At 34.3% G+C, this 27,475-nt stretch overlaps 1 protein-coding gene across 1 annotated transcript; it reads left to right on the forward strand.

Annotated features, from left to right (window-relative positions):
• Nucleotides 1–4,325: 4,325 nt before the first annotated feature.
• On the forward strand, nt 4,326–27,197 carry LOC147404578 (uncharacterized). The gene is made up of 9 exons (XM_086440612.1): nt 4,326–4,496; nt 5,413–5,493; nt 10,021–10,141; nt 10,247–10,341; nt 22,002–22,073; nt 24,864–25,193; nt 25,713–25,821; nt 26,267–26,453; nt 26,777–27,197. The coding sequence occupies exons 1-9, from the start codon at nt 4,473–4,475 to the stop codon at nt 26,862–26,864; spliced, it is 1,107 nt and encodes a 368-aa protein (XP_086296738.1). The 5' UTR covers nt 4,326–4,472; the 3' UTR covers nt 26,865–27,197.
• The last annotated feature ends 278 nt before the right edge of the window (nt 27,198–27,475 follow it).

Below are 27,475 nucleotides of genomic sequence, written 5' to 3' on the forward strand. Positions count from 1 at the left end.
GACATCTTGATGTGGTGGTGTATGCATACTTAGAAATGCATTTCTCCTATAGACATGAAAAGTTCATCTTGGAACCTCAACTCTACATTGTTTGGAATCGCCACCATTCTTTTTTGAAAATGGGTGTGAATGGGCACCCAAATTGATTTTTTGAAAATCATTTTTTTATGGAATTGTAGTGACTCTCATGTGTTGAAAATGACAAGGTCTACCTAAGATCTAGGTAAGGAGGTTCGGTTAGAGGATGGGGAAGGTGTTAGGCACCCCATCCTCTCCACCAAAGGTGGTTACTTTTCTTGGCCATTTTTTAAAAAATAAAGAAAACTTAAGAATATAAATAGAAAATGAATGAAGATGCGTGTTAAGGTGGTGTGTGCATTGAGTGAAAATATCCCCTTAGATAAAGGTTTTGATTTCAATGTGAACTTAGGGACATCCTATGGAGAAAGATGACCCATGTATCCACATTATTGTTATGGATATGAATGTTGGTTTTAAGTTATTAGAAAGACTTCATGCTAAAGTTCCCTTGAGGCCACAACCTTGATGCACATATGCATGGCTAGAAACTTAGTGTTTCACCCCATCAAGAGGGTGACACATTTCTTCATCATTGCCATGCATAGGTGAGTGTGTGCATTGTGTACAATATGATGCATGAATTTAAGGTAAAGAAGGCTTCAACCCCCATCATTTTGATCGAACCTTAGTCTAATCTACTGGGAATGGGAGAGGGTATGCATTACATCCTAAGACTTCTAGAAAGAAAAAAATGAGAGGGGTAGAAGAAGAAGATGCAAACTTTAAAATAAATAAACTACATCTTAAACCCCACCTTGTCCCTTGATGAATTTAAACCTTGGGACTTGAGTGAGATAGTTGAGGGTTGAGTGAGTTGAAATTTAGAAGATAAGAGAATGAATAGAAATTTTGATAGAGTTTTAGGTTGAGAGATGGGGTTTGAGAACATTAATTGTTCTTAGAAAATAAGGGTATTTATAGAATTGTTAGGGATAAAGTGGTCCAACCCTAAAAATAAAGAGAATGGACATAAGGTTTAGGTTGTTTCTTTTTGGATTTTTTATTTGTATGAGAATAAAGATGACATTTGTGAAGAAACCCTAAAAACATTATTTGATATTTGATTTTTTGATAAATAGATGTGAGAAAACAAAAAGTACTTTTGGGAGGATGAATAGGAAAGTAACATGTGTAAAAGTGGAGTGGTAGGTGGAAAATAGATCTTGGTTCATTCGTAAATAACTCATAAAGTAAAGGTGGATGTATATTTTTGAAATTGACCAATGGGAGAACAAAAGTACTTTTGGGAGGGTGGGTAGGAGAATGACATGTGTAAATGTGAAGTGGAGGTGAAAAGTAGACCTTGGTTCATTTGTAAATAACACATAAAGTAATGGTGAAAGTATAATTTTAAAATGGACTAATTGGAGAACTCTATGTATGTACTTGAAGATTTCCATCTTTTAAGGGTATGATTGGGAGTTCTCTCAACTTTATGAATTGTTACTAAAGACCTAATAACATTTTTGGTTTGACCAACCTTTTTGGGAAGGGTATTCTTGGATTTTCACAAGGGGGAGTTGACTCTCTAATTAAATAATGCATTGGGTATTGGGGGCTTATGGGATATCAACATGTGTCATCTTTTAAGGGTATATGAGGGAATGAGCTTGGTGTTGGGCTTAGAAAGAACTTGGGTTATGGACTTTGGGTTTTAAGAGTGAGTTAAAAGAATGAACTTGAATTTGGGTTAGAAGATGGGCTTTATCTTGGACTTAGATAGGGTTAGGAATTGGGCTTGGTTATGGTATGGGTGATGGAGCGGTGAATGGACGATGGACTCAGATTATGGACAATGTTGAACATGCAAACTATATGATATGATGCATGTATGCATGTCTGTAGGAAAATGATGCTACGTGGAAATGTGGGCCCGTTGAAAGGTTTAAGTTCTTAATCAAAGTCAATTTGAGAAAATTTGAATTTCCTTAATGGGTTCGTGCAAATTGGGGTGTCTACATCTCCGAGATACAAGTAAAACACATCTACGAACATGCATGCGCCACCACGTCAAGGTGTTCCCTGTTGAGGTCACTCTAGCACAACTCTATTTGAGGTACTCGTAACAATATCCCTTGACCTCAGTCTACTCTAAAATACTAAGAAAAATAATATAAACACCTTCAACTTCAACACTTTCTTTTAAAGATCGATCATCTTCAAACTCTTCAATCTCTATATAAAAGTGAATTAATTTTAACCCTCTAACAAATAATTAACATTTTTGATTTTCAATTGACTGCATTTGATTTGCATTTTACTAATTTCTAGTAAGAACAATGCTAGAGTGACTGAGCAACACATTGCATTCGACATTGAGCTAACATCGAGGCATGCACACCATATATGTTTTCACTCATATCTTGAGGAAAACCATTCATGAATCTATGTACACCAACATGTAAACACAACGCAGTGTTGTAGGGGTCACTTTAGCATTAGTCTTCTAATAATCCAATATGAAAAATTTTCATCCCACTTGAAGTCTCAATCTTATTTTATCTATGGTCCTAATTTACAATAAAAAAAACATATTAAAATCCAATGACTAAAAATCATCAATCAAACTTATTTTTGTACTTAGAACGAGCAAGGAATATAGACACTTACAACCAGATTGTTTGGTGACGATATCCTAATCCAACGGTCATATTTGAGCAATTATCATCATCACGACCCTTTTGGTTAAAAAGGGTTTCAAACTCCCATTTTTGGGTAAAATATCATCAATCAATCCATGTTTTCGTCAGTAAGTCCACCAAAAGTGGGACCCAAACAGTGCGCCACGTGGTACGTTTTAGGAGATAGTGTATTTCATCGTGTGTTGAGTGTTGGACAGATTTCAGAGGAACTGGTGATAAAACTCGTTTTGACGTCTCGTCTCGCCCACAAGAGAAACTGAGTCGTCTCGTACGAATTTACGTTTGGGTCGTCTCGTTCAACAATGAGACAAATGTAGTCATGATTTTAAATCTCGACCGATGCATTTAATTTATCTATCCATCTCGTTGGTGGACGATATGGAGACGTATCGGACGAGTCGTCTCAATTTCGAACCATGGTTTTTAAATTCGGTATTTGGTCTCGTCTCGTTCACCTCTGATACCGAGTTGACTCGGACGATACGTCTCGTCTCGTCGAGTCGTCTCGTTCAACATTGAAACAATGGTTTTTAACCATTTAAAAAATCTAAAAAAATCTGAAAAATTCAGGAAAAATTCAAAATTGATTCCTATTAAAAAATGAACCCCACAAAAAATATAAAATTAAAAAAAAGTTCATAATATACCTATCAATCAAATTCTAGATAATTAAATAAGGGTCCCGTTCAATGGCTAATTTTTTGGCAAAACATTTTTCAAAACATGACTTAGAAGTTTTGGAATGGGCTAATTTTTGGTGAGGATGATCTCTACGGTGAGGAGATCATCATCACCCAAAATCAGCCCATTCCAAAACTTCTAACCCCATAAAAAATAATTTACAAAAAATGAACGGTCCACGATTTTTCAACTTGTAAACATGGGTTAGAAGTTTTGGAATGGGCTGATTTTTTGTGAGGATGATCTCCTCACTGTAGAGATCATCCTCACAAAAAATCAGTCCATTCCAAAACTTCTAACTCATGTTTTGAAAAATGTTTACCAAAAAGTTAGTCATTGAACGTTACCCATTAAATAAAACACATGTTTCCTAAAGATTAGTATAAATTTCTAATGAAATTTTCATCAAAAAACTTCTAAAGAAAAAATAAAACAAATTATCAAAAATACATTTAAGTATTTATCACAACAAATTACAAATTCATTTGTAACTCTTTTTTTTTTGCAAAACTCGGTTGACTCGGTTAACTCGGACGAGATTTTGAAAATCTCGTCCGATACAACTCGTTTGTCTTGCGAGTTAATGTAAAATTTATAATGTCTCGGATATCTCGTTTGTCTCGGACGAGTTTTGCGAAAATATCGTCCGAGACGACTCGCATATCTCACGATACGCGGTTGTCTCATGACTCATTGTGAGTTTGTATCGTTAGGCTGCGATACCGAGTTAACTCGGGCGATACGTCTCGGTCTCGGACGAGTTTAAAAACCATGTTTCGAACTAGATTTAAAATCATTATTGATGAACTCGTCCGAGATGGATCGATCTCGTTCAGGGACGAGACGTCAAAACGAGTTTTAAAACCATGAGTCTCTCCAAGACCTTGACTGAAACGCATCGAAACGGTACGGTTTTGACGTATCACCGTTGTAACTTGTAAAAATACAAAGGGGTTTCTACTCTCTCTCTCTCTCTGTAGATCTCCATCTCAATCTCCTTCAGAATCTCTAATCGATCTCAATCTCAATTTCAATTTCTTAGGTTCTGCGATCTCTCCAGTAGATGCAATGGTGGTCTGCAAATGTCGCAAGGTACGAATTCTTCTCATTTTCGATCTCTCTGTAATTCTGCAAATTTTCACAGAGGTACATTCGAGATGTTTCTTAATGTGACCTAATTCTGAATCTAAAACTCACCATAAGTTTTGAACTTTCTCAAATTAAAAAACAATAGAAAATAGAAATTAGCCAAATCTATGTGTTTGTGTTTGATTCTGAATTTATCGAAAGAAGGCAGTAAAATAATGTTTGCTAATTATATAGTAGAACGAGGTTTCTTACTTCTCAGATAACTGAACTAAATTGTTAAATCGATATTGTCTATAACACCAATCTCACTCAGGTTTCCTCAGTTATAAAGCTTGATTATGTGTTAATTTTGATCTAATAACAATGGTAATTTGGCTTCAATTACGAGTATATGGCTTATGGTTCTGAATTGAGCTGCTGATGCAATATAGGTTTGTTGAGATTTCTTCTTGTTCTCATTTGCTTTAATCTCCCTTTATTTGGCAAATGTGATTAAATTAGTTATTTAAATTTCTTTTTTTTTTTTTTTTTTAAATGGTGAGTTACGGTAGTCATATTGGCATTCAAATTTAAATAATCATCACTTGCAGCCATTGTTTTAAAACTCGGTTTCACATCTCATCTCATCCGTAACAGATACCGAGTTGGCTCGGACGAGTTTTCCGATACGTTTGAGACATCTTGTTCAACAATGAGAAAAATGAACAGGGGTTTTAAATCTCGTCCGATACATTGACTTGTCCGTCCTTCTTGTTCATGCCTGATACCGAGATGACTCGGGTGATATGTCTCAGACGAGTTTTGAAACCATGCTTGCAGCTGATTCGTGTTGATTATTCATTCAAACATAACAGTTTTTTTTTCTTTTTCTTCCCATGTTATGTTTCATGACTAATATGAATGGAAGTTATGGGTTCAGGCGACCAAGCTTTATTGTTTCGTCCACAAGGTCCCTGTTTGTGGAGAATGCATCTGTTTCCCGGAGCATCAAATATGCGTGGTAACTATTTAAGTTTTACTTTATTTTATTTTTGAAACTGTTTCTTGTTGATTTCTTGAGCTGGAAACCTTTGGCTGCATTGCATCTCGTGACAGAAGTTTTGGTTTCAGTTGTTTTTGGAGGTTATAAATTTGCTAAAATCCTTGTGCTATTAAATGGTAATGAACACAGACAATAATCTTGATAGAAAAGAAATAATGATAGACTCATAATAATCAATCAAGAAGAACTTATCAATGAAAAATTAGATTTAGACAAGGAGGTTGTGATTTTGCTAAGATGCAAAACTGAAGAAGAGTTCAAGGAGTTTTGCCACGGAATTTATAAGAAAGTTCACTCTTCCATGGAAGGATGACTAGCAGCCTCAATTTTTGTTAGGGAAGACATAAAGTTGGTTTAATTCCAAGCCAACTCGCCCATTTTAGTGATTGTGACAAGGGGTGCACTCCTGAACCTACTATCATAATCTTATTGAAAAAAATAAAAGTTTTGAAATGTTAGAGGCTATATGAGTTACTTGATTTATTAGTTCAATATATGTACATGTTCCAACAAGTGAGAGAAGGTGTCAACTTGGCTAAGTTGGTTAGGTTTGTGAGTGTGTTGATACCATGACCTTTTAAACAAACCTCTTTGGAGGGGATTGACTATTTCCAAAGCACATTGACTGAAAAGTCACTATTTGTGGAATCTATAATGGACCTTTTAAACGAAGATACCTCCAAATAGAATGATCTAAATGAGAAACTCTCATTAGTTTTCCACTCTCAACACCTTCTATCATATGTTTGGCTCTCCTCCTCTATTGATTTTCCAATCTTTTGTATTTCTTCTTAGGTTCAATTCCAAGAGATTCTTGATGTAGGACATCTTAGTTTTTATCAATTACAAGTTTGTTCTACTTGATTTGCATCCTGCACCGATGTCATTGTAGATTAAGCTGACAATAATAATGACGTTTCAATGGTTTAGATATTATAGTTTTGCGAGAAAGGAGTTCTCACACCAAACAATTTTCCAGCATCTATCCTTGGCCCCAGTCTCATCTCAATGAAGATTCATTTCTAGAAAGAAATTTGAACCTTAGAAATACCTTTCCAAACACTAGTCCCATAGGGTGACACTAAATCTGAAAAGGTCTACACCAAGTGATGACTTTAATACTTGTAAGCTATAATCTTGCTCCAGAAATTGCGACTTTCCGCCGTAAATCTCCAAAGAGACTTCCCTAAAAAGCAACATCCATGGCTCTGTAATATCTCATACCAAGACCTCCCTCTTTTTAGGTATGTTAACCTTGTTCCAGTTCAGTAGATGAAATTTGCGTTTATCGTCTTTGCTTGCCTTACGGAAAATATCTCGCCCTTTCTTTGCACAAGGTACCCTCATATATATATAGTGAAAAGAGGTTGATAATAAACAAGGAGACTAGAAGGTGTGCTGAATATAAGAGTGATTGTATTTTATTTTATATAGTTAGGATCTTTCCAAGAGTTAGTTTCTTGTTAAATCACTAGACAACTGGATCCCCTAATAGATTTAGACATGTATGTTACTCTTCCCAAAGGAAAACCCAAATAAGTGTTTAGGAAATGACCTGATCTAGGCCTCAATCCAATTGCCAAAATGCCCAAGTTATAGACCTTCTCTACGCAAATAACTTATGACTTAGTCAAATTAACTTGGAGCCCAAAAACATCATCAAAGAAAATAAAAATGAATCATTGAGCTTGAATTCGTCTAGGTTATTGAAGGAGATAGCACCATCTACGAATTGTATGTAGGGGACACTCTCAATAAGTCTGAATTACTCTAAAAAACCTTCTGCTACCTTACAAATCATATTCCTAAGAGCTTCAGTCCCCAAGATGAATAAAAGGGATAAATTTTCACCCTGTTTAAATCCTTTAAATTTTATTAAAAAACCCATTGGAAATCCATCGACCAAGATGGAGAAACAAGTCTTCACCAGATATGATCCACTTTCTCTATTTAGTGTGTAATCCAACCTCAAAACCTTGTAGTCAAGAAACGATCAATCAACTAGCATGGTCATAAGCTTTTTCCATGTCTATCTTGCATATGATTCTAGACATCCCTTCTCTTAATGTTGAGTCCATACATTTGTTGGTAAGGAGAACTCCATCCAAAATTCATCTTTTTGTTTTGTTTTTTACAAAAGCACCTTGGTATGGAGAAATGATTGATGCCATCACAATTTCCAATTTGGAACCAAGCACCTTGTAGATTATCTTATATAACCCCTTCTCTTATTAATAAAAGAATCCCTTCAAAATTTGTTGACCCTATGATATTCTTTGCTGGGACCAGCCAGATCTTTATGAAAAATAGACCTGAGATATCCATTTGGCGATGCTCTATCACTACCTTCGCTCCCAACCTTAACAGAACTGTCCTCTTAATTGAAATTCCTTTCAAGCCATCAACTTTTTCTGATGCTAACTGGTTCAACCTCAAGCCCTTAAGAGATGGTCTCCGGCCCATCTCTGGCGATTAGTTTCTGAATAGGCGAGGGTAGCACATCATCATGAATCTTTGAATTGTTTCCTCATTATCAACCAAAGCACCATCTACCATTAGGCCTAACAATCAGTGAAATTTCCTTCTAGCATTAGCCATGCTAACAAACTTGTATTCTTAATTTTTAGTCTCCTTTCAACCATTTCACCCATGATTTTTGTCCCCAACTAATTTTTTAGAGCTTTATCAACTTTTGAAGATCTGCTTTGGCTTCAACCCTTTTCCCATTGTCCTCATCTATCATCATGCCCATCTTTTCTGTTTTTTCAATGGCACTAATGTCCTTTGTGAGGTTCCATTTTCTTGTTAACCTTTCCAAAACAGCTCTATTCCATTTTTTTATTATTATTTTTTTACTTTGAAGTCCAAGGCCTTGAGTTTTCTCCAGAAAAAGTGTCTAGTCCTTCCAACAAGGGAGGACTTCCACCGCTCCTGACATACCATCATCCTTTTGGGGGCTTGGGATCGACAATGTAGTGTCAAGAAACACCACACAAGCAGACTTCTACCACTCCCCAATCTTGTTAATCAGTCCACCATATTGGAAGTTGGAACCACATCAATTCAAATATGAGGGGAGTCAAAATAAATATATAAAACCCTGGAAATACCAGCTCACTCTAACAGATGAGGAGTATATTCTCATGTAGGCCTGAGTAGGGCCTATTGAGAGACATAAAAAAAAGAGAGTTTCCAACCAGTCCAAGCATCAAATTGGACAGTAAATGAAGTACCTTTCCAATGGAAGGTCCAACAACCTGTGTTTAGTGATAAACTTCACCAAAATCTCTTGTATTACGGGTAGTCCTACAACCCCCGTCCTTTTCTGAACAAATCGTATCACAATCCAAGTTGCCCCCCCCCCCCCCCCCCCACGCACACACACACAATGGCAAGTCCCATCTATTTGGAAGCTCATAAAATTTGGTAAGACCTAATTGAAACCACTCTTTATTGCGCATAGGATAGACCATAGGAAGATATTTAATATATCCTCGATGTGCCAGTAGAGGGCACTTCATCTAACATTTCTACATCCCCAACTTCTCTGATGATCTGCACTTCAATAGATTCCACTTTCATTTCCTGAATGAATCCCTAGGATTTTCACCAGTGCCTCACATCCTTGGATTTCGATAGGTCCAAATCATTATATGTTGATGACCATTTTTTTTAGATAAAAGATTCACTCCCATATCAAAGGGGTGGAAGACTACTAAGTGTCAAAGATCAAGGGTTTGTAGATCAGTGTTCTGCCTCCCCTAAATTATGTGGCACACAAGCACCTCTCACATATGGCTGCATTATTTTGTATAAGTCTGTGGCATGAATCTGTCAAAAATGGCTCTCCACAGTTTAAAGCTTGACTGATGTCTCTACTTTGACATATAGTATTGTTTTAAGAAGCTATATCACTGGAATCACATTGACACCCTGTTGGTGATGCTTTAGATTGGCACTTGAAACATGGTACTAAAGCTTATGATTTGGCTTTTTTTATTTTATTTTTTATATTATAAATATTCTCATTCTTACAAACATTTAATCATTTGAAATTGAGATATCTTTACACTAGAAAATATTCCTCTTGTTCTAATAGCAAAGCTTTCCTTCATAGAATTACTGATGGATCATTCAAAAAGGCATTATTTTCTACGTATATAGTATATACAATTCTTCATTGATATCGATCACCTATCATACTCATAACATTATATTCCTTTTCTCTTTATTGGAGTCGTATGACAGGTATTTTACTTCCAAAGATATGTTATGATTTACATTAATGAAATGGATTTTCATCAGCACCATCAATTAAACATTTTTATTTATTTGACTGGGTGTTTTGCTTGCAAGTTTGAATATCAGGCTCTGAATGTGCGTACTGCTCATAATCAAAGTACTTCTCTTTGTATACTTTTTAGTGGTATTGCTTGATTTGCGTCCTGCATCATGGGTGTGCTTATTTTTTTACCATTGTCTCAGGTGCGATCTTACTCTGAATGGGTAATAGATGGTGAGTATGACTGGCCTCCCAAATGCTGTCTATGCGAGGCTGTGCTTGAAGATGGAACTGATTCTCAAAGTACTCGATTGGGTTGCTTGCGTACGTGATCCTTCCCTCTTTCATGTAAATGTTTTTCTCTGTACCATATTCTATTTAACTCAGACTGCAGTTCATATCTTATGTTCCTTTTCCTTCTCATTTTAGATGTTATGCACACAAATTGCTTGGTTTCCCATATTAAAAGTTTTCCACCTCAGACTGCACCAACAGGATACGTGTGCCCTATTTGTTCCACTCCGGTAAGATTCCCGCTTATAAGATTTTTATGGTTATCTTCTTTACTCAATTTCATTTTTTTATTGGTGAAACATGGCCCAAGGTACCAAACTTGAAACTCGCCCTAAACTTTGCTCAGTTAAATTCAGAATTAATATCAAAGAAGTTTAATTTGACTTGAAAAGTTATGTAAAAATTCACCAGTTTAGAGAAGTCTATAGAATTATTGCCCACGCATTGGGAAAATACACCGGTATCACAGGATTGGTAGAAAAAGCACAGTGAAAACACTCATAACTCCATTTCTCATTATTATTCATCGTGGTGGTTGAAGTGTAGGCATTATGATTTCTATGGCTGCTGGTGGGCGGGGGAGGGGGAGGGGGTGGGGCTATGAGGGCTGGCAACGGGTCGGGTAAGGCCTCTACCGACTCCATACTCGAAGTGAGACACACATACCCATACCCGATTTTTTACCTGAATGATAGGGTGTTACCCAAATCCGAATTGTTACCCAAATTTTAGGTGGATAACCAAACCCGATTTCTTACCTGAATCTTGGTTCACCCAGAATTTCACCACTTTCGTCTAAATTTTTTTACTTAAGTAATAAAAATTTCTACAATATTATGTAATCAAATGGATATCATGTCCCAACAATATGCAATTGAATAATTTATGACTCAAGACATGTGACAACTTCTTAAACCAGATTTATAGACTTAGTTGTCAAATTAAAAATATCAACAATTAAATTTAATTATTAAGAAATAAAAAAAAAGTCAAATTCTTCATGATTAAGTAATTCAGAAATAAAATAAAAATAAAAATAAACATCAACTATAAAATAATTCAGAAATAAAAAAAAATCAAATTTCAAACTATTCATGATTAAGTTCTATATATCAAAATATCATCAAAGATAGAACCATTCAAAATTAAAACATAAATTAATATTCAATTCAAATGTCTTTAAGTTCATTCTAAAGTTTAAAATTGAAATCAAAATTCACTCCTAAAATCTTCTCCTCAAAATTGAAGTCTGAACATGACAATATCTTCCTCCATGCAAATCCTACACAGAAATGAAACTAATGAATAAAAATAATTTATTACTTGAAAAATATTGTGTATGTAATCAACTTTCTGTCCAAAATAATAATAATAATAATTAAAAAATTACATGCATCACCCTAAAGAAGGACATAAATAATAGATCACAATCAAATTTCCATGGTTCATAGATACTAACTATTCTCCCTCCTTTGATCCCAACCTTCTTTCTTGCTTTCTAAAGTTCTCTCAAGTGTCCAAAAAAATGGTGATAATGGGGTGTTCTTGAGCTTTTAACTTAATTGAGTTGAGAGTTTACACTTTCAACTGTGGGGTATTACTGTCTCTCATTCAACCAGCCCAAAACAGCATCATCATCATCACCTACCATACAGGGATTTTTAGGGAGAAGAAGGAAAATAAATAAAGAAAGAAAGAATCTAAAGAAAAGGGAAATTGACTTGAGTTCTTTTTCCCTTGTTCGTATCACAAGGATGATGGATCAAGATCCACCCCCTCATGTGGTGGATTAAGATCCATCCCCTCATGTGGCAGGGTGGTTTCACTCCCATGGAGTTTTGCATGAAAAGAGAGGAGATGGAAGAAGGCAATGGAGTCTCATGGCTTGAGATTCATTATTTTACAATCTAAGGTAAGGTTACAAAATTTAATAATTTAAGAAAACTTACAGTGAAATTGCTAGACAATCAGCAACAAAGATCCAATAAAATTCTTTAGATTTTTACAGATCCTTTTTGACAGAATTCCCACACTCATACTCTCAGTGAGAAACAAAACAAAACAACTAAAAATTCTAAAAAAGGAAAGAAGTCCCCCAATATTGCTTATGACCTCCCTATTTATAGAATTACAGGGTGGTTCTGTTACAAAAAATCCTGGGAAAAATACTAAAATAACCTTTAAAAAGTTGTTGGCCATTTGTTATCAGCAAACTGCTTGGCTTCTTCTCTTGTGGGAGCTCAATCCTCTGTTCTCCCTTTCTTTATTGCCTCTGCTCCAGAGTTTGACCAAATTTGTGTCTATTCAGACACCAAATGGAGTAGGACCAAAGTACCTTACAACACTAACAACAATAGGCTATTGCTTATTTATATATATATATAAAGTTTCTTTAGTGTGTAAAATCACATACATAGAGTACTTTAGCGTGTAAAACCGCATACTCAAAGCAATGGGCAATTATTTTGTGTGTGTAGCTAGTTACATGAGGTTTTCTTGAGTGTGTACAATCCTCATATATGAGATTGTTTTGGATAATATAAGAAAAGGTGAAACATACTATAAAATGCTCCACCATCCAACTTTGGAGCTTTAGCACTTATCAACCCTACAAAAAGTAAATATATAAATATAAATTTTTTAATCAACTTGTACATAACAATAATGTAAATAATTCAAAGAGAGTTGCCGATTAATGTTTTTCAACTCGTTAGCAATGTTGTTAAATAGCATATGCGACCAGCATAGGTTGTGTGCATATGTGAAATTGCATATGGCATACACAGTCGCATATTGGTTAGCATTTTTTTTTTTTGAAAAATCAGAAAAAAAAAGAGAAAAAAAATCATAAAAAATCACAATAAATAATGAAGACTTATAAACATGTATATAACATAAAAGATCAACAAAACTTTATGAAATTGAAGTAAAAAAAATCTCAAATCTTTATTAAAAATGTATGTTGAAAATTACAAATTACAAAACATAGTCTTTAATGAATCTAATTTGCATCATATTCCACACAACCATCCTAATCCATTGGGGAACAATATCTGCATTAGGACTGCCACCTTCGCCATCATCACTTCCATACCCATTATCGTCCGAATTGTCACCTGCTTCTACATACATCTCTTCCTCTTCTGTTTCTTCATCATCTGATCACACTAACATCTCATATACTCTCAATGGTTCTTCAGCTTCATTTTCATCCTCTTCCTCTTATATCTTGTTTTCATCTTGTAATCTTGAGCGTCCTCCCCTTCTTCTTTGGCTTAAGCTTTCCTCAAGTGGCATTGCAAAAGTTGCTTCTTCAACTTGGGCCCAAGTTAAGTCTTCTCCTTCAAACATCGGCTCTTCTCGTGCATCGGTGAGCCATAGATGATCTCCACTCAAGTCTTCAATGGAGATAGGGTCGTAAAATCTCGTATTCTCCTTCCTTTGCTTGAATCTTTCATGTAATTTTTGATTGTATTGCTTGAAGACCAAATCATTTAACTTCTTTTGCTCAAGTCTATTTCTCTTCTTTGTGTAGATCTATTTAATGCATAACAAATTTTAACTTAAGTTAGTAACTACTAACTAACAATAATTAATAAGTTAAGTTGTTAATTTGATATACCATCTCAAATGTGCTCCAATTACGTTCGCATCCTGATGCCGAACATGTTAGGCCAAATTTTCTAATAGCCAATCTCTTTAAGGTTGGATCCTTTGTTAGCAAGTTATAATTTAAATTTTTTTAATTTTAAAATACAAGGTACAAACAAAGACAAAATATATATTTAACTTTTTTAATTATGTATACTTAGAATCTTCCTAGTTCTATGTCTCTTTACAATCTCCCGTCCGAAAATTTCTTCGTAGTTCTTGTATCGATCTAGTTGCGATGAGGTCCTATCTTGTTCTTCCTGCATTTGAATCATCTTTTCCAAGACATCAAGGAATCCAACCATATGCGTCGAATCCGCTTGATCACGATTGGCGGATTGGAAGTATATAGCTGGATTAAAGATGTAGGCAACCAAATATAAGACAGATGACATTTGATTGTCCCATCTTTTATTTATAATATCAACTACTTTATTATAATTTCTTTCGTTATATTGATTATTTTCCTTAATTTTATCAATTGTTTTTTCCATAGAGTCATAAATATAACCTATGGGTGGTTTTTCATCGTCATCTACTAATCTAAGGACAATAATTAAAGGCATGAAATCTCTAAGTGCTTTAACAATACCCGTCCAAAAGTTTTGGGTCAGGATAATTTGGACAACCAATTTGCCTTCGAGCTGTTTAGACCAAAGCCCATTGTTCCAATTAGCTGACATTACAAAGCTTTTAAGTTTTGTTTTTTCCCATGGAGGCTTTGTAGTGTTAGAAAGGCAGTAGCAAAACTTGTTATTGTAGGTCTAAGTAAATTATCATTTATATGAGCACGCATTCTTTTTTAAAGTAAAGCATGTTTATACATAAAAACAACTACTTTTCTATCTTTATCTACAATACGTATATGCAATTTACCTATCTTCTAATATGAGATCTATCCAATGTGCCGCTCATGGTGACCAATATAAGTGAAGTCATTAAGAGGTGGCCGACGGCCACATAGGCAGTTGTTTGAGCACAGTTGGTTTTATCCCTTAGCTCTTCCCCCAGTTTCCATTTAGTTCACGCGAACGATGGCAAGAGGAATGCCACCTTCAATGTAACTTTCTAAGTTCATTGCATCAACTTGTATTTCCTAGAACTCTTATCCATGTATTCCACGATCTCTCTTCGGATCTCGGGTGTAACTTGTCACAAGCCCTTGCATTTGATCTTGACATATGCACTAGATGTTGTTTGTGGCATGCAATGCCACCTTGGCTTATGTAGTCGCATAATTCACACACAATTTGATTTTTTTCGTTTGCACTATGATAATGCCCGTATTACCAATTGGGTCATTATACTTTGGCCTTAGGGAAAAGTTGGTTGACGAGGAAGATATGATGGTGGTATTAGTTATAGTGAATGTGATGTAATTTTGTAAATATGTAATGTTCTTCTAAATTCTAATGTGTGAATGTGTGATGTAATTTTGTAAATATATAATGTTTTTCTAAATTCTAATGTGTGAATGTGTGACTTTGATCTAACTTGAAACTTCTAAGTTCTAACTTCAAATTTCAAAGTTCAAAGCTCTAGGTAATCCAAATGTGAGTCAAAATATGTTCTAACTTCTAATTTCTAAGTTCTAACTTACACCAAGTTAACTAACTAGCAAAGTAACCATTAAAAAAAAATATATAAATACCTCAAGAGTGAAGTTGAGATTGACAAGATGAGATTTGATTTTGGAATGAAAAATAAAGATGATGGTGAGTTGACTAGAGAGTTGAGACTTGAGAAGATGATGATATCGATTGCTTTGAATGCTTGATGAATGATGATGATTGATGATGTATTGTATCTTGATCTTGACTTCTTGTATTGTTGTACTTGTATACTTGCATTCTTGTTTCTCGAGTCTTGATCTTGAATGCTTGATGATAAATGATGATATTGATTGCTTTGAATCTTGATCTTGGTTTTGAGAGTTGAGAGTCTTGAATCAAGACTCTTGATCTTGAATCTTAGAGTAGATAGTAGAGAGTAGAGAATATGTTGTAGTAAAAGTATGGGGTGTAAGAGGGGTATTTATAGGAAAAAGTGGAGTTTAAAACAATTTTTTTTTGCGTCCAATGGTCATATTTATGACTGTTGGACATTATGCCATCGCATAAAAAAGTATGCCATCACATACTATACAAAACAACATATTTTCACATATGCGAGTGTGGCATATGCGAAAAGATGTTTGAAAATTGCACGTGTGATTGCATTTGACAACACTGCTTGTTAGTACTATCATCTAATTCCATGCTAGAAAATATTGTAGCAAGCGATGATGCATTACCAGCAGTAGATCCTGTATCTTCATATTAAAATTAGAATTAATCACAATTAAGACAAAAAAAATTATACTATTGGAATCCATATATATATTTTTATTTTACCTCGTAATGCACTCTTTAACCGATCTTGTGCACATATAATGCTCTCTACAGTGTTTGTGTGCATAGAGCATCGATATTGGTTGAGAACTCTACCTCCTATGCTAAATGCAATCTCTGAAGCAATAGTCGATATAGGAATCCCCAATATATCCCTCGCTATCCTAGAAACAATAGGATACTTTGCTGCATTATGCTTCCACCAAGAAAATATATCAAATATTTCTTCATTTGCACACTTTTGCTTAGGATGGACACTTTCTAAATACATGTCCAAATCTGACTTCACAACCTGACTAATTGTAGTCTCCTCCAAAAATCTATCAAATCCCTGCTTAACATCCCCCCAATTGCCAAGTAAAGAAGTCATATTACTAGATGCAAATTCAGGACTACTACTCATGACACTATTACCAATAGTTCTAACAGTTCCCAAGTTACTTGTAGATTGCGAAATTTTTTTTAACCATTCATCACGATATTCATTATAAAGATCAAGCAAACCATTACGAACCTCTTGAATCTTATTATCGCCTTCGCTGTCATAAATCATTGAAAATTAATATTCTATTGATTTGTTCTTGAGTCAAGGATCTAAAACATAAGCAATTGCTAATGTAGAACATAAATCAAGTCAATAGTCAAGGGTTCCGATGAAAAATTTGTAATTATTTAGGTTTAGATTTATCCTCGAGATTATTTTAGATTAGTAATTTTTTTTTTATATATAATAATTTGGAGTTGTTTTAGGACTTTATTTTTATGTTTTTTAGGCTTATTTTCATGTTTTATTGGACCACAGTCTTAGTATAATATTTAGAGGTAGTTTGGTAACTTTAGGATATGTTTTATTTAAGTTTATTAGGGTTGAAAATTTAGGAGAAAGAAAGTTACAAAAATTAAGTATTTTAGTTTTATTAGGACTCTTGATTGTTTTTTTATTTATTTATAGACTGTATTAGGGTTTATTTACGGAGGATGAATGGAATAAAAACAAATTACAGAAGTCTCTAAAGTCTTTGTTTTCTTTTGAATGTTGGTGCATTCAATGTAATTGATGCCATGAAAATTATTGGGGTGATTCCAAGGTATATATCATTGTTTTTTTCTTTTATCTTATTCTTATCCTCTATCTTTTTTTGTTTATTTGTAAGAAATTAAGAAACCATCAAGAACCCTCTAATCGTTTCAAGAACCCTACCCATAAACTTTTGTTTTCTTGATTTTTTCAAGAAATCTTGAATTCTTGATTCTTGACTTTTTGAAGTCTTAGATTCTTGAATCTTGAAACCCCTTTCTTGATTCTTAAAATCCCTTTCTTGATTCTTGATTCTTGAAACCTACAAACCCATTTTATTCTACCCTTAATCTTTCCTCATTTTCTTTAATCCTTATTTCATTAATCTCTTTTCCAAATTTTAGCCCTTAATCCTTTTCTTACCCTACAATCTCTTTTCCAAATTTTAACCCTTAATCATTTCCTTACCTTACAACCTGATGCAGGACGATGAGGGGAGATAAGAAAATGGAATTTGATTTTGAAAAAAAATTTGGGATTTAAGAAAATTTGGTTGAGGATTTGATTAAGAAGATTAATGAACTAAGGGTTAAAAAAAAGTGGGGTAAAACAAAATGGATTTGTAGGTTTCAAGAATCAAGAAATAGATTTCAAGAACGTAAGACTTTAAGAAATCAAGAATTAAAAATTCAAGATTTCTTAAAAAAATAATTAAGAAAACAAAATTTATGGGTTGGGTTCTTGAATCGATTAAGGGGTTCTTGATGGTTTCTTGATTTCTCACAAATAAAAAAAGAAGATAGATGATAAGAAGAAAATTAAAGAAAAAAAAAAAAAATGATATTTATCTTAAAATCAACCCAATGATTTCCATGGTATCAACCATGTTGAATGCACCAACATAAAATAAAAAAATAAAAAAATAAAAAATAAAAAATAAAAAAATAAAAAAAAAACTTATTTATTCCATTAATTTTTTTGTAAATAAATCCTAATACAATCTATATATAAAGAAAATCAGCCAAGAGTTAGAATAAAGCTAAAATACCTAATTTTCGTAACTTTCTCCCTTCTAAATTTTCAACCCTAATAAACTTAAATAAAACACCTCCTAAAGTTACCAAATTGTCTCTAAATATTATACTAAGACCATGGGCCAATAAAACATAAAATTAAAGCCATAAAACAAAAATCTAAATAAAAATTAAAATCTACTCTTTAAGATTTGATGTCCCCATCAATTCAACTGGAAGATTTCGCCGCTGGCGAAATAAAATTGTAGTAATTCTCATCATCGGTTGCGTTCTGCATTAAAAACTTTAATCATTTTCATTAGGATTGTGGTCATATTTGCACAAGATCATAATTAAATTAGTTTATCCTACCCAAATCATTAACCCAATCCTAAACTAAATTCCCTAATTCCCCAAATTTTCTTGTCTCCCATCATCGTCCTGCATCAATTACCAAAATCAACCTAGTGTTATTCTAATACTTCTCGAATTTTCTCAGCATCTTCTTAGTCATTGAGACAACAAAACTAACTTCACTACTGCACCATTGCTTCAATAGCAAATGAATACTACAAACCTTGAGAAAATATTGATTTACAGTTGGGTATAAAGTGCCTGAAAAGATAAACGTTTCAATCATATACAAATTGTCCTAGCATTGTCCCACTTTTGTGTTGATGGCGCATGCTTGTTGTGACTATCACAATCCGCTAAACGTGTAAAAGCTTCCTTGAATTCCAATGCCGTTTCAAGCATTAAATAGGTCGAGTTCCACCTCGTGGGAATATGCAAAACTATTTGTTTTTGTGGTGCTTGAACTTGACAAGCAACTTCACTGAATTTTTGTTGCCTCCACGTCGAAGACTTGACATACTTCACACTTTCACAAACTTTATAGATAACATCCCGTATCTCTTTAAGACCATCCTGCACAATTAAATTTATAATATGTGCACAACACCTCACATGAAAGATTCCACCATTCAAAAGTAGTACACCCTTTTGAGAAAGCTTTTGACCAAGTTCTCGAGCCATCAAATCATTAGAACAATTATCCAAAACAATGCAAGATAATTTAGAATCAAGATTCCAATCATACAAAATTTCAAGTATAGCATCACAAATAAAACTTCCAGCGTGAGAGGTAGCAACAACCATGAAATTCATAATTCTTTTATGTCGCTTCCAATCCCCATCAATGTAATGACAAGCCAAGGAAAAAATAACCTTTATTCTATTCTAAAATCCATATATCAACAATAAGACTAACTCTACAAGAGATGTTGTCCAAATGCTTATACAACTTATCCTTCTCTTCCTTATAGATCTTCAAACAATCTACTTTCACAGTATTGCAAGTAACCATCTTAAATGGAGGGTTGAGAGTTTTTACAAACTCCCTAAATCCAATATGATCCATAATAGAAAATGGATATTCTTGTAGTATTATCATCCGAGCAAGATAAAAGCGACTCAACTCTTGCTCAAACTTAAATACTTGAAGATCTAGTCTCATCTTTCTTCTAATCACCCGATTTCAAGATTAGTTGGCCAATATCAGGTGTTGGTTTTTTTAATCCTTTGATATGATGCACAACATTTCAAATGAAAACTCAAGTGACTAGTCCCAGATTTATCAGATCTTGAAAGTTTCTTCTTACAATATTTGCACAATGCCCAATTCACTCCATCTATGTCAACTCTTTCAAAATCATTCCATATCTTTGAAATTAAATTTCCTTTTTTAGTGGTGGTTGATGAAACTGATACCTTCTTACTCTCATCTTCATCAATATTAATTGGTGCAAACATCGTGAACACAATGTAAAAAATTTCTGTAATAAAATGTCAACCAAACAATTTAAATAGTGTACATGCAAAATAAATTAAAAAATCAGAATAGAACGCATAAACAAAAAACCTAATGCATTACAATAAAAAATGAATAAGGAATGAATCCAACACCTTTAACTTAAAGAAGAAAAAAAACTGAAATCTCTCACAAAAACTAACAAAATAAACATAAAAAATTAAAAATAAAAACTTCATTCAAACACTCGTCTATTAAGAATTCAACAACTCCAACCATTTAGAGAGAGAAAGAGAGAGGATCATCTCATTTTGGTATTTATTTCAGAACTAGGATCTTGCTCCTCTTAATTACTTGAAGATGGTCTATCTTAGTGATCTCCATTCTACTCTATAAATTTTCTAGCATTTTCTCACAGTGCTTTAGTCCTCAACCCATATTAAAATCACTAAGATGAAATATTAGAATTGAAGTTATTCTACTTTCAGAAAATTAACTTCATCTTCATTTTTTTTTTCTTCAAATTCTTAGAATTTTGTCCTTTATAACCTTATGGCATTAGATAATGTTTTTGGATGCCACAAATTGATGTGAATAGAATACACTCCAAAGTATGTTAATTAACTAATCAATCCCATCCATTTGAATTTTATGACATGGATCCCACTACCAGGTTTGCTGGGTAACAAACTCCAACAAACAAACTTGATAAAGTAAGGTTTGATGGGTAACAAACTTTATAGAGTAGAAAAGTTCTCTTGGAGTTGTCAGAATTCCAAGGGAAAATTTTAAAATCAATAGTTAGCTTTGCTTGGTAAATATCTCTATTGATATAGGGATGTAGCCATCATAGTTTAAACATTAAGGTCTAACTGGAATTTTTGCAAAGCAATTTTTGTTTTCCAGCATAAGTTTTGCCGCCTACGATCAATCACAGTAGCAAGGTGAGATCATATGTTTCCAAAAGCCATGCAGATGAGAGAGAAAGAGTTTACCTAAGCCATGAGTCGTAGGTTCTTTGTCCGAGGTTTGGAATCCAAGCATCTGTGAATGGGAGAGAGTCTAAGCCAAGAACTAAACTTAGTTATTCTTTATGAATGGGAGAGTTACATACTGATTAGAGAAGTAAACCCTAATATTTTACAATTTTACCTCGGCTAATCGGGTTTGATGTGACAGATATTCATACCCGACCCTGCGAAATTTGTGGGTAAATGGATGTCGGGTGATATTACCCAAATTCTTAATTGGATAGAAAGATCTTGCCCATATCCAATTTATTTGGGTTGGGTGAATTGGGTATGCAGGTATTATCCGACCCATTGCCAGCCCTATCAAGGTTTGTATGCCAGAGGATGGTGCCACACAATTGTTCATCTCAAATTTGCAGATGATACTCTTTTTTCTGTTAGGTCCTTCGCATTTGGGTTTCTTTGAGGCCTTACATATTTTTTTGAGGTTGTTTTTGGATTAATCATTTGCTTGAAAAATATTAAAACCTTTCTGGTTTGTGAGGTGGAGAATATCAATTAGGTTGCAAACATTTTGGGCTGTGCTATTGAATCCTTTCTTCCACTTATCTTAACCTTCCTCTCGAAGAAAAAAAGAAGAAGCAAATCCAGTTTTGTTGGAGCCAATGATAGAGAAATTTAATAAGAGTGTGAACACATCTTCTCGGTAATAGAAGTCCTTTTGTGCATTTTCAAGCAATCCTAATAGAATTCCTTGACTTCAGCATTCTTGACTGAATTGAAAAGGTGTCTTGTGGATGGTATTTACCAAATAATTAACATTCTGCTTCCTTAAAGGATCTTTAAATACCGAAATCGAGGAATTCTATTGTTACAAGTAAATAGGATTTCTCTCCTTTTGACCTATCACAATTCTTTGTCTTGATTCAAATGAGTCAGAACAATTCAACTTTTGCTGCTACTATATGTTAAAACTCAGTTTTGAAATGTTTGTTGTATGACATGATTCATTTTGAAGCGGTGTTTTGTTGGTGTAGATATGGCCTCCTAAAAGCATCAAAGATTTAGGATCCCGTCTTCACTCAAAACTGAAGGAAGCTATTATGCAAGTAAGTTTTCTGGCTGTTTCTATAATTAGTTGTGAAGAAGTGCTTACTTTTCAAATAATTAATGACAAATATTCATAATTTTTTGTCCTTGGTGATCATTGTTTCATTAAATATGAACTTTCTAGACACACTTGGTAGCATAGTAAATCTTAATATCAACAAGGCCTATATTAAGCAATTTTGATATTTATATGTGGCACTTCTTTCAGAGGCGGTACAGCTCTTCATCCTTAAGGATGAGGAGAGAAGATGGAGAAGGCTTGAGATAAATTGCAGTATTTGTATTTGGTGGAAGTTTTTTTTTTTTTTTGTTGCAATAATTTCAGGGATTTAGATTGAGGAGGAACTCGGGATTTCAGAATTTGGTAGTCCTGATTCAATTAAAGAACATGAACATCTTGATTTGATTTTTATAAAACTAATTGATGTTGAGTCACTCTACATATAGACTGAATCACTCTTATCTAATGAAAACTCAGTTTATTCCAAAATATCTGAAAAAAAAATCACATAAAAAAAAAATCTCCCAAAGAAGTAAGGCCATGACTCTTGCGTATAATCTATAAATTCAAAGCAATTTCTGCCATCATATAAAGTCATAGCCTATCAACCCTCGATCTTGACTAATCCGATGGTAACAAGGGGGATGTCATACTTGATTGCACAGGATTTAAACTTAAAAAAATGTCAGCTTTTAGAAATCATGAGTTACAAAGAGGAAAGGCCCACCAAAGAGAAGCTATGCTTTATGGAGCTGAATATCAGGCAATCAATTCACCAAAAGAATGTTGGGCAATCAAGAAAAGACATGATGTTAGATTCAGCATAACAGAGATGAGGATATTGACCTCAATGAATGGAAAAACTAAGAAAGATAAAAGTAGAAATGAACACCATTGTGAAAATGTAGGAGTAGCCCAGTTGGATAAAATAATCAAAAGTCGATTGAGATGGTTTTGTCTTGTCTTGTCTTTTGTGCCAGGAAGACTGCTAATTGATAACTGCCCAAGTTGGAAGGAAATTTGCAAGTTAAAGGTTATAAAAGTTCATGAGGAAGACCAAGAAGGACTTGGATTGAGTTAGTGAGAGCATATATGAACAGACTAAAATAAAGAAGACAGGACTTCAGACATAATTTAGATGGAAGAACAAGATTCTCTTGGCCGACCCCTGATAATTGGGATAAGGCTTGGATAAGGCAATTAATTTTATGTAACGTGGATAGAAAGGGGATTTGAGGTTCAACAGAGGTACAGACTTTGACAGATGGATTCTCTTCATAATATTTTGTCATATTTTTTTTAGATCCTCCATAGCGTTTCTTAACATCCTCAGTTCAATCGAGGAATAATTTTCCCCTTGACTGAAGGATACCAGATTATGTTTAACAATGTCATCAGATTTATATCTATGGAATATGGTACTCTAGAAATTGAATTGGTTGTCCTTGATAAGTGAATAGGAAAAAAGGTTGAAAGTCAATTCATATATTTGTCTATTTTCATCGTTTTCCATTTCATCTAAAAATATCATACTGACATCCCAAATATGCAGGTTTCTTTCCAGCAGTTGATATTCATTAAGAAGCATTTTTTTTCTTGAATTTGGGTGATTAAAGTGTCTTCCTGATAAGATCTTTTCTTTGATCTCCTATCTAGCTACTTTCACGTCTTCATTTTGCCATTTTGGCTATAAATAAAAATTTTCCCGGCTTATTAGAAAGGACAGAAATAGTGTAGAAGTCTTAATCAGCATCAAGGAATATTAAAAATAAGCTTGGTTGTAGAGAATTGCACAGATCCATGCCTTTTAAGGTGCTTTCTTAGCATTTGCAAGTACTTTCGATACATGAATCTAATAGTGTTTAGGTGGATATTTCAGTTGTGATACTTCAAGTGAAGATGTTTGATATTCTTGTATCACATATTTCTTTGTCTATGACGTGTTCATATTCATGTATCAATGGTCTCGCTTGACATCGTGAACCCCAAAAATCCAAATTTAGGTTTACTTCAATAGCTTCTCATTTACAAAAAACCATCTTTATTTATATAGTTAAGGACCAAAAAAGGTTTGAAAATGGGAAGCATAAATAAAACATGTAAGTGGAGGAAGTTCTTAACCGGGATGAAGGCACCGAGAGGAATCAAATACCATTTTCACTTATGATGTTCTATAGCTGATTTTCCTTGTTTCTGTAAGGTTGTGAGAAGCTTCTGCTCAAGTTTATAAGCAATTAAGCATTTGTGTTCATATATTCAAAATGCATTCCTACGTATTACTCTGGTCAGTTTAGAATATTCAACTTTTGCTTCTCTCACCAATCTAGAGTATAAATGTTCTCTACCAACCATTTCACTGGTATGTTCAGGTAAGGGTACTGAGTGTATTGAGTATATTGGAAATTATGCATGTTATTTTAATTGGAGTTTCCGCTATGTTGTGTTATATACTTGTTTGTTATAAGAGCACTGTATGTCTTGAGTAGTTTGCTTTGAGCCTGAAAAATCACAACTGAGTGACTTATCAACACTAAATCGGTGTAGTTCCATCATTTACAGTCTCGTTTTATTTATTGGTTTCCTCTCCAATGTTGGTATGTCATGTGAGATTTTCCTTGATACCTACAGCAACTGCCATTCATAATTTATACAATGTGGAATTCTGGTTAATCAGTTGTAGTAATAGAAGGAACCTTTGCATATAATGGCTGCACTCACCAATCTTGCTAGTAATTGTTCTTTTAAATGAAGATTATATTTTGGATAACTCCCATTTGACTTTATGCAGACAGGTTTGGAGAAAAACTTGTTTGGAAATCATCCTGTTTCGTTGCCAACAGACAAGTCCCCTGGCCCTCCTCCTGCATTTGCTTCTGATCCACTTATGCATGCTTCTGCTATTGGAGGCAGAGAGAAAAGCAATGCCGATTCTTTGCATTATATAAAAGATTCAAACTTATCATCTTCGGTAGCTAAAGATGACTACTACTTGACTGGAATCGGCACTTCAAAACTTTCAGCTGAAGAGATTGTCGAGATAGACGGTCCTAGTTTCGTGGAAAATCAATTCATATCTGGTCGTGAACCTAGCTTCATAAAAATCCCAAGTCCTGCTGGTGTAGGTGGATTTTTTTGTATTAAAATATTCCCTTTTCAATGAATATCTCAGTTGAATCTCTCCCTGCATGTATGTATTTGAGAGCAGCTATTGGACCCCAGCTTTTACTTATTACACCCCGATTTCTTAAATTATTTATCCCACCCCAATTAAAGATTAAACACACTCTTCAAACATCACAAAGGTTTGACTCAAGTTATAATCTCAACATTATAACACTCATTCAAACAAATTCTGTAGTTTTTTACAACTATGATTAGGCTCATGTAAAATCCTAAACCCAAAAATCAGAGATCTAGGAAGAAAAATGAGAGACTTCTATTGGCACCCCAACTTTTACTTATTTTCAATCATTCACTTATTTTCTTTATTTTTAATTGGGGTGTAAGAAGTAAAAGTTGGGGTGCCAATAGCAGCTCACATGTATTTATGTGTGCATCTATTCATGTACATATGTATTAGATGCCTATAATCTATTGTCTGATGTAGTAATCCTTCTGTGATTATATTACATCGCAGCCAGGTGCTTCATCAAGAAAGGGCACATACCATTTTGATATGCAAAACTCTGAAATTTCATATTACGCGGATGATGAAGATGGGAACCATAAGAAGTACAGTCGAAGGGGTGAGTACTATGTTTTCTAACTTTTCTTTAACTGCTTACTGTTTGTGATATGAACCCTTTGTGACTAATTTTGAAATGTTAAATTCTATGCAGTTCACGAAAGAATGATATAAGTCATGCTAGTACCTTTCTTTCCCGCCTTCAATTTATTTTATTTTTATCTGGTTTCCCAAGGTTGGGATGAATGATGGAGAAGTTTAGGGAAAACCCCACATGATTTTTATTTATTTAGAGAAAGTATATGAAAGTAAAGAGTTAATTTGGTAGCTGTTGGGGATGTAGAAGTGAGAATTTTTTCTCTTTTCACATAATTATCTTGTTTCTTTTTTGTACATCTCCATTTTCTATTCAATTTTATTTTTTTTATTTGAAGTTTTTTGTGTTCCCTTCTGTCTTAGAACCTCTCAGAGACTCCTCTACAAGCTAATAGGGTTTCCAATTGCAGGTCCTTTCCATCATAAGTTTCTAAGGGCTTTACTACCTTTCTGGTCTAGCACCTTACCAACTCTTCCAGTGACTGCACCCCCACGTAAAAATGGGTCCAACACAGATGATATTCCAGAAGGTCGTTTGCGGCATCAAAGATCTTCAAGGATGGATCCCAGAAAAATCCTCCTTGTTATGGCAATCATGTATGTTCTTCCTATCTCCATTTATTTACATTGCTTTGGCTTCTTGTTTGGCGTGGAACATTTTGGATGGAAAAGATTTTCTTGGATGCACCCAAAACAGGAAAGAAAATTTGTGGAAAGTATTTTTTTGGTTAATTATCTGTTTTTGAAGAACTTTCAACAGAAGAAATTTCTAAGCAACCTTTTAGGGTTCAACATCTTTGTTTTTGTGAGTGGAAGAAAAGCAATCCTTCTTGTTTCCTGCCTATGTGCACACCTAACACTTATAGTTTGTAATATAATTGGTCTTTGATCTGATTCTAGTAGTCCATGATCTTTTTCAGGGCGTGTATGGCGACAATGGGTATCTTGTATTACAGATTAGCGCAACGTAGTCTTGGTGAAAACGTCCCCCATGACGAGCAACAGTAAGTATTTTGTTAAGCTTTTACCTGAGCTTGGGTGGTGTAATATTCTTTCTTGTCATGCGCTCTCCATGTTTGTTCCTACGTTGCATCCCTTGTGTGGACGATTGAGGGTTTTTCCAACGAAACTGTCAGTTTAACTATATTCAGTTGTTGCCTTGGACTACAAAAGTCTTACGTAACTCCTTTCATCCAGCCGGCGTGCTTGTTTATGTCACCTATGTAACCATTGAGGAAGCATGTTAAAGGCAAAATATCATTTTTTTTTTCTTGAATTGAGGATAGCTGTTCTCTTTCTTGTGCGGGGTGTTGAAATAAAGTACGGCATTTGAGATTAAAATATGATTGTGTACAGGTGAATTACAGGTACTTCTGACATCATTTGGGTGTGTTTGGTTGCATAATTAACTTTATCAGGATAGGCATTTAAGCACCATAGATTAAAAATTTGTCGCTGTTTTCTGGCTACGATAGATAATGCCTCTGCCTAAGGGGCTGATTGTCTATTTGGAGTGCACATGAGGCATGTTTGATTGCTGGGAAGATCAAACATGCGTGTGTGTGTGTGTGGCGTACATGAGACTAGGTACAACCCCGACATGCATATATATGAGACTG

Source organism: Akebia trifoliata, chromosome 4 (assembly GCF_017979445.1).
Source record: "Akebia trifoliata isolate Shusen 1 chromosome 4, ASM1797944v1, whole genome shotgun sequence".
NCBI classification, from domain to species: Eukaryota; Viridiplantae; Streptophyta; class Magnoliopsida; order Ranunculales; family Lardizabalaceae; genus Akebia; species Akebia trifoliata.

Coding starts and splice junctions, on each gene's coding strand:
- LOC147404578 (XM_086440612.1), top strand. CDS start 4,473: ATGGTGGTCTGCAAATGTCGCAAG. Junction 4,497..5,412: donor TGGTCTGCAAATGTCGCAAG/GTACGAATTCTT, acceptor TTATGGGTTCAG/GCGACCAAGCTTTATTGTTT. Junction 10,142..10,246: donor TACTCGATTGGGTTGCTTGC/GTACGTGATCCT, acceptor TTCTCATTTTAG/ATGTTATGCACACAAATTGC.